Source organism: Sinocyclocheilus rhinocerous, unplaced genomic scaffold (genome assembly GCF_001515625.1).
Source record: "Sinocyclocheilus rhinocerous isolate Xijiao unplaced genomic scaffold, SAMN03320098_v1.1 scaffold72, whole genome shotgun sequence".
NCBI classification, from domain to species: Eukaryota; Metazoa; Chordata; class Actinopteri; order Cypriniformes; family Cyprinidae; genus Sinocyclocheilus; species Sinocyclocheilus rhinocerous.
Genome location: NW_015628351.1, coordinates 2,366,074 through 2,374,284, shown reverse-complemented (window position 1 = coordinate 2,374,284; position 8,211 = coordinate 2,366,074). Strand labels below are relative to the sequence as shown.

Below are 8,211 nucleotides of genomic sequence, written 5' to 3'. Positions count from 1 at the left end.
TTGTTAAATGTGAGCCAAAATCATCACAATTAAAAGAACCAAAGACTTAAACTACTTCAGTCTGTGTGCATTGAATTTATTTAATACACGAGTTTCACAATTTGAGTTGAATTACTGAAATAAATGAACTTTTCCACGACATTCTAATTTATTGAGATGCACCTGTATAATTAAAATTTACACAAGTTATTATTGCATACTGTTTTATAATGTATTACAATGCTGAGGTGCAGATAATTGCCACTATTTGCAATAAGTAATTAGCAGAATATCCTGCTATTTTAACATAGTATAAATATAATCTATAGCTATTTGCACAGTGTAAATAGCATATGATATCACTAAAAAAATACTGCTATTTTCACTTAGTGTAAATAGCCTCTATCACCTGCATTTTGATCAAATAAATAAGGCCTTGGTGAGCATAAAAGAATTTCAAAGATATTTAAATCGTACCAACCCTAATCTTGTGAATGGTAGTAAAAGTAGAAAAAAAAATTTTTTTTTAAATTTTTTAAATGACTTTGACATTAGGTGAATTGCCAAAATGTGAAAATATAAAAAAATATATATATAATTATAAAATTATTTCTGAATAGTAAACTGTTTCTTGGCCTTTTTATGTGAATACTGTACTATAAAAAAATTGTGATTTAATTAATTTAGTAAAAGTTATTTTATATACTCCCCAATAATTTGGATTTAGTGTGGTATGGCTTGACCCCTAACAAGGGGTAAGTTGTGCCACTAGATTTCTGAGAAGTCATATATCTGTTATTGTCTCATTGTCATTTCTCCTTGCATAAAGGACAAGCTTACTAAAAAAAGTGGCATATATTACCACACTTGCCCCTACATTTTAATAGACTCTGACAGTTCAAACTCTGGAAGACGATGCCTGTCAATGTTCTCCATCAAGCAGACCAGAGAGAGCTGATTCTCGGGTAACTTATTACCATTCTTCCATGAGCTAAATTCCCCGCCGATAGTTACAGGTCAGCTATGGCATTGTTTCTGCAGCTGGGGCAGCTTGTTCACACAGACTTTGAGACACACAAGAGTCTTTCCACATGTATTCTATCACTCTCTGCCATTTTTTCCCCTCTGTCTTTCTTTTAAAATTTCATCAGCATATATCATGGTTTGGAAACAACCTGGAAAGATCTACTGCCAGCCCCCATGATGAAGTCTCTCTCCCTGATATGGCTCATTCTCAGCACTGCAAGTGGTTAATGGCCGTTTTCTTTTTCACCGTCTCTCACTTTACCTCTTAAAACCTTCACATGGTAATGATTTTCAGTGTCTGGTTTGATCTGGTACCTCTCTGGCCCATCTGGAACAGTCTAAACTGAGTTTTGCCTTTGATTCAATCCTCAGAGAACCATGCATGAGTGTTGCTCATTTATATGTCTACATTGTTGTATTTGAAACTACAGGAAAGGAACCCACCGTACAGAATAGCACAAACTGTAGCATGTGAATCCAACTACGAAGAAAGAGTTTGATGTCATTTCACTCGGGGGACCAAAAATATTTACACATCTGACCACAGGACACATCAGATTAGTGTCTGAAGTAACACCTCATGAGTGTGTTCAAGCAGGGCATCATATTCCTCCAATCACACTTCCCTGGCAGTGCAAGATGATCTAAAATTGGTCCAGTCTACAAGAACTCCTTTTCTAAGATAGTTTTTGTGATCTCACGAGAATAACCATGTTCCCTTACATATCTTTAAAAGCAAACGGATAAAGTTGGCACATCTTGCATACCGTGAGGCTTAACACTCTCTTTGTGCAAACATTTACATGTTAATTATGCTCTTGTTATACAGTACAAATGGGTAACAGTTAGTTTAATGGCTATTTAAGACAAGAGACCTTTAGAGAGTTTTTGTTTCGTCTTCCTAGACTAAACTAACAAAGAACAGTCCATGTCAAATATGCAAACAGTGATGCTTCTCAGAGGAGAAATGGCACCATTATATGCCAGTTACTTTGTATGAGTAGGAGCCTCTACTCCTTAAAACAGACTGGCTTCTTAATTCTGTAGCTGACAGACAGAACAGAGTGTGAGTTTTGCCATCTCTCGCATCCTCTGATTTGGTGGTTACGTAACAGGAGATCCTGTATTCAGAGAATTGTAACAGGAAAAACTCTTTACACCTTAAACTATGCTTCCTGTGATCTGCACCCGAGGCCAATGAAGCCCAAGCAAAAAGTGAAAATGTTTCTAAGCTGTGTTAAAGACATCATTTGCATGGTTTCCTGTATCTCAAACAACAGCACTAATGCCAAGGTCATGGGTTCAATTCCCAGGGAATGCATGAACTGAAGGCATGAAACATGCCTTCAATGCAAATAGTTGCTTTGAGTGAAAGCGACTCCCAAAAGCTTAAATAACAAAAGTACTTTTTAGTGGTTAAGAGCTATGCATTTGACTGCATTCTGCTTTGCCTAGTCACAATTACAGTTTCACACCAACCCAGGGACAGTTTACAAAAACATTATTGTATTTGTCAATGTGAGACATTTATTTGGCAGTCTACAATGAAGATATCCCACATAGGACAGATCATCCAGCTGGAATGGGCCACTCTGTCCCTTTAGTGTCCCACTGGTCACCTTCCAGATGAAGATCACGGAGATTTGACTTTCTGATATGACATGCAACCCACACTGCTACAACATTCACTGTAAATTTCAATTTGTTAACTTCACCTGGCTGCAAACCTATTGTCTCAAAAAAAAAACAAATCTAATTAAGGTTATTTGTATATTCAAGTTTTCATAAATTGGCTTCTGAGTAAACTTTTGAGTATATTTATATTGAGCAACCAACTAGATTTTTCTGAGGCAATACGTTTGCAAGAATTTTTCCAAGTAACTAACATTGAAAATTAGTGTTGCTGGCAACAGCTAATATCACAACAGAAACTGTGAGACACTTTAATTTATTTAACAATTAATTCCTAACTTGAAAATAGAATAGAATGAAATAGAAAAAATATTTAAAAATAAAATATAATAAAATAAAATAAAACAGAATAAAATAGAATAGAATCGAATAAAGTAAAATCGAATAAAATAAAATAATTAATAATAATAAACTAGTATTATTATTATTATTAAATAAATATTACCACCAACAGTAAACCTTTTTTAAATATTGGTATTACTAGTTTACCAGTTACAATTCCATTTCCAGTGTTGGGCAGTAACGCGTTACTGTAATTTGGTTGCTTTTTTAGTAACGGAGTAATTTAACGCGTTTTGATTTTCAAAATAATAATTAGAGTATAGTTGCAAGCCGAGGTCTCTATACGTTACTGCCGCGTTACATTGCTGACAGAATGCAGTGTTTTATAATCTAGATTGTAAAAAGGATGTAGCACGCGCACTGTCGAGTCAAGTGCCAGTGGATTAGAGAGACCTGCTCCCGCGAGACCCGACGCAACAGCAGCGCGGGACAAGAAGAGCGAGTGCTGGTGCGAGCGGGTAGACACTCGTGTGTGTGGGATGCGGGAGAGTAAAATGATTCACGGTACTCCCGCAAAATAAAAATATCTAAACATAAAATATCTAAAACTAATCAATTGAAAGAGTTTCCATTTAGGCTATAACACGTGTTTGCTGCGTTAAGTAATGTTTATTTCTGGAACGCAATGGTCAAGTCAAGAGTGCAGTGCTGAAATGCGCGTGCTCACGAATCCTCTCGTTATAACACATGAATTGTAGACATTATGAAAGATTCATTATGCATATATTTATCGTGTTATAACAGAGCTTTGCGAGATTGCGATGAACTGATGTCATATTTTTAGAGATTATAAAAGCAGCGCTATTTGCTGGCATTCTGCCATGCCAAACCATGTACGCAGCAGCCAGTGCTTGCTTTAGTTAAAAATAACAGTGTTTTGTGAAAGTTGATGCTTTAATAACAAATATTTATCGGGAGCGTTTATGCTGGGATTTCATGTAAATTTCATGGATGTAGTCACAGAAAAAAGTAACTAGTAATGTAACGAATTACTTTTGAAATAAAGTAATCAGAACAGTAACGTGATTACTTTTAAAAGGAGTAGGCCTAATCAGTAATCAGTCATTTAATTACATTTTCAGAGTAACTTGCCCAACACTGTCCATTTCACAGATTTTCTCCTTAAATTTAGCATAGGAACTATTACAAAAATAAAGGTAAAAAGTCACAGACTCTGTCTGGCCTGTCTGTAACAACTGGTTCAAAGAGTCACATGTTGACAAAGACAAAAAGCGGATACGTATCATGTACTATACTAGTACATGGTGTAGAAACAAACACAGAATTGCAAGTTCCTTGAAACATGACTTCAATTCATCACACTAAAGTCCATTGCACCTCCTGAACCCGCAACAGTTCCTCAACAGATAACACATTTCTTCAGTTGTAAGCCAACTTGGACTCATTTCTCTCATAAAAAGTATACACAGAAACTCCCAGCCTTCATTTTGAAAATATTACAGGGAGGAATGTGCCGTTCCAGACACCCAAACAGCACACTGTTCCAGCCAAGCTGCATACTTGAGATGAGTGACCTCACGCTGAAGCTCTGCTCTGTGTATGCAAACACATTGCCATGACAACCGCCAAGTCAGGATGACAGTGGGAACATTGATATCAAAATCCACTCCATTACACACAGCAACTCATTTACCTTGGGCTTGACGCTAGCCGAAGATTGCGAACCTAAAACAACTGTCAGAGGAGATGCTGTTTGCTTGGAACAGATTTTCCTTGTTCTCGTCTCACTACAGAGTTATGTCTACAGATAAAGTTTCCAGTGTTTATGTTGGATAAATGAATAAAACGCTTACTGAAATCAACAAAATTAGTTACTGAAGAGAAGCTCTTTCAAGCAGAGGAACAAAGATGTAGCCTGTTGGTAGGGTCACTGTGTAGAATCAAATTTTATTTCTGTCTCTGGTGTTTTTGTAAATAGCACAATCATTCTGCAATAAGACAAAACCAGATTTTTGCTTTACATTTTGTCCATCTGAACATTTTATGCTGTGTTAAAGTGCAAGTAATTTTTTACCTGCTTTGGATCGTTACATTGTTGATAGTATAAGTAATTGATCAATGGGTATTCTTTTGTTACCTGCACCAGAATATCCCTGTTTTCTTGTCAGTTTATTTATTTTTTTAAAAACTTATTTTTGGCATTTGCACCGTTATTATGATTATTATGAACAGACAGGAAGCAAAGTGGAAGAGAGATGGGGTGGGATCGGGAAAGGTCCTTGAGTTGGGATTCGAACTCGAGACACCCGTAGCGCAACAGTGCTGTATGTCGGTGCACTGTCCACAAGACTATCTGTGCTAACTGTCAGTATATTTTTTTACCTTTCTGAAAACTACAGATCATATTTCCACATTTTATACCCCCATTCAAGTCTAAATTGGCCCCAGTGCATTATGGGTATTGAAGTTTCCGACCTTTTTCCTGTTTTCTCTAGTCAAATAGCACTATATATTTTTTGCGTTTCTACTGCATACACAGCCAAGTTTTGTTAAAAACATTTTGACAACGGTGTACTACCCCTTTATTGGCAAGACAGACAAGTCAAGTTGTCAAATCAAGGCTTTCTGTTCATGTCTGTTAGCTTTGACCCTAAAAAAACAAAACAAAAAAAAACATTTAAACGTACTTCGGAAAATAGTGCGGACTTGACTCATCCTGCACTGCACAGACTGCTGTCCAATCAAATGCTCTCTAGAATGTCCCGCCCCCAATACCATTTGCAACTGCAAATCATGATTCAAGTCTGTAACAATTAAATGAGAATTTAAAACATTTAAAAAAACATCCAATATAAACCTCCTGTATCAATAGGAAAAAGTTCTACAAGGAAAACGTAAACAGCAAATAAGTGATTTCATTGGGTTTTTATGAGCTTAAAAACCACAAAAGACGTCAATTATAATAAACTTTATTAGATTACCAGTATTATCTACATCACTGAATACAAAGAGAATGGTGGTCTGCAGGCAGAAATGGTTTAAAAACGGAACCAACCTATCCCCCTCATGCTTAGCAAAATGGCTGCCAAACATGAACTACGTTTACACATCTAAAAGACTAGAATGGGAAAAAAACTCTGGAAAACAAATGACAATAATCGGCAATCTTCTCTGCATCAAGACTTTAAAAGAACAGAGCAAAGAAACCTCAACATTTGCCTGTGTGTCACTTTGACATGGTTATCTCATAGACAAGGCACCACACAGCAGTGTCACTATTCCATCCCTGCTTTTCTCGACAAATCATCAACAGGTTAAAAACGGTCCTCAAGAATAAAACGGGCAAAAATTATTTGTAGGATATGGGTGTTCACAGGATTTTAGGGGCCATTACAGAAAGCACACAATACAACCTCTTATTGATTAATGTATGCTACATAGTTTCACAGTGATGCAAAATTTAATTTAATATAAAAAGGACAAATCATGGCTTTCTCTTAATATACCAATATCATGAGCCAGGCACTTCAAATATTGCAGTGTGAAGAGAGGCGAAGGACTCGTTGTGATTAAAAAAGCTAGCATAGCACACTAGCTGTGGTTGTTTCCATGAATGCTAGCCTCTCAACTCCCCCCTCACAGACGTCAAAGACTGTTTTTCCAGGCCAGACGGTCAGACTTAAAGCTAAAACCAGGCTATTTTTAACCTGCCAAGAGCAAGCAAGGGAAGACATCGCCTTCCCTTAAGTGTCGTCAACTTGCTAACCTGCTAACCGCGGCCATGGATCCGAAGCGGACTCAGCTACTTTATTATACTGACTGCAATGGGAAGGACATTTGAAAAACGTATAAAAAATAAAATTAAATAAAAGGTCTATCAACATAAAAAACTTGCTGGTTGTTAAGCCTAAAGGTCTTGAAAAGGTAATGTATTTTGCATTGCCCGCAAAGAGTCGCTATATGGACCCTCAAGTTAATGGCATGATACAAGAAAGCTTAATGTATGCCAACATCTCATTTAAAAAAAAAAAAAAACCACAATTATAAAAGGAAAAGGCCTTGACAAACAGCTGAAGTAGCCATGACTAGAGAGAAGAAGGATTCTTGTTTTCGTATCTGCCATTAGATTCTGGCGAAAACCTTCAGATGGATTTCCAGTATATGAATGAAGCAACAAGAAACAACAACACACTTGATCCTGAAAGTATCAAGCATGATACATCCTCAGTCCGATTTGTAAAAAATATTGTTGGTACCATAACCCAGTGACCGAGAATGGCACCGAAAACAAAACGAAGATGTAATGAAACAGGCTTGCCAGAAAGATGATTAATCCCAGAGAGTAACAGAGGCGGACACTATGCCTTGAATGGTTGTAAAGGCACTACTATCATTGGTAGAGCAAGTAGTTCTTAAGGGAAGCAGGCAAGGGCAGTCCATGGATTTCACGCAGTCGCTCTCTTCCCAACGCGACTCTCACTGAGCGCCTACAGAGGTCCATTAATGGCAGAGGTTCAGCTACAGGGAGAGAAAGAGACAGACAGAAATTCATTAGCAATGATCACTCACAAATACTACGCAAACTTGTAAAGCTGGGTGTAGGCTGTCCAGATCTTGGGGTAAACGGCAAGACAGACTGTACAATGGGGCTGTGTGTATTTACACACAAAACTGACATGATACAGCACAAGCCCAAGACCTTGTGCAAATGTTAGGAATGCCCGGCGTCTGTGGCTGGGCGTATGAGGTGCAGACATGAGGATTGATTGTTCTTAAAGTGAAAGTTCACCCAAAAATGACAATTCTGTCATTAAAGTCGTTATCTTTGTTTTCTTTGCGCACAAAAAATATTCTCGTAGCTTCATAAAATTACGGTTGAACCACTGATGTCACATGGATTATTTTAACGATGTCCTTACTACGTTTTTGGACCTTGATTGTGTTAGGATCCCTGCGGTCTATGGGAGGGTCAGAGAGCTCATCAAAAATATCTTAATTTGTGTTCTGAAGATGAACGAAGGTCTTACAGGCTTGGAACGACATGACAACTTAAAGATTAAGGGACGGTAATATTTTAATGAGATCCCTTTGCCACGTCACCAAGGGAGCGAAATCAGACACGATCGTTTTCTCAGACGCTTGCAGAAAAAGGCTAACCAAAACAAAGTTACTGGGTTAATCTTTTTCACGTTTCCTTGGTTGGTAGATGCA

General features: G+C 37.4%; 1 protein-coding gene across 1 annotated transcript in view; it reads right to left on the bottom strand.

Annotated features, from left to right (window-relative positions):
* Positions 1 to 5,984: 5,984 nt before the first annotated feature.
* LOC107737563 (SPRY domain-containing SOCS box protein 1-like) overlaps positions 5,985 to 8,211 on the bottom strand; it is a 20,106-nt gene continuing 17,879 nt past the window's right edge. Inside the window, exon 3 of the mRNA XM_016549084.1 lies at positions 5,985 to 7,518. Coding sequence (XP_016404570.1) covers positions 7,391 to 7,518 — 128 coding nt within the window. The 3' untranslated portion in view covers positions 5,985 to 7,390. The remainder of the gene's footprint in view (positions 7,519 to 8,211) is intronic.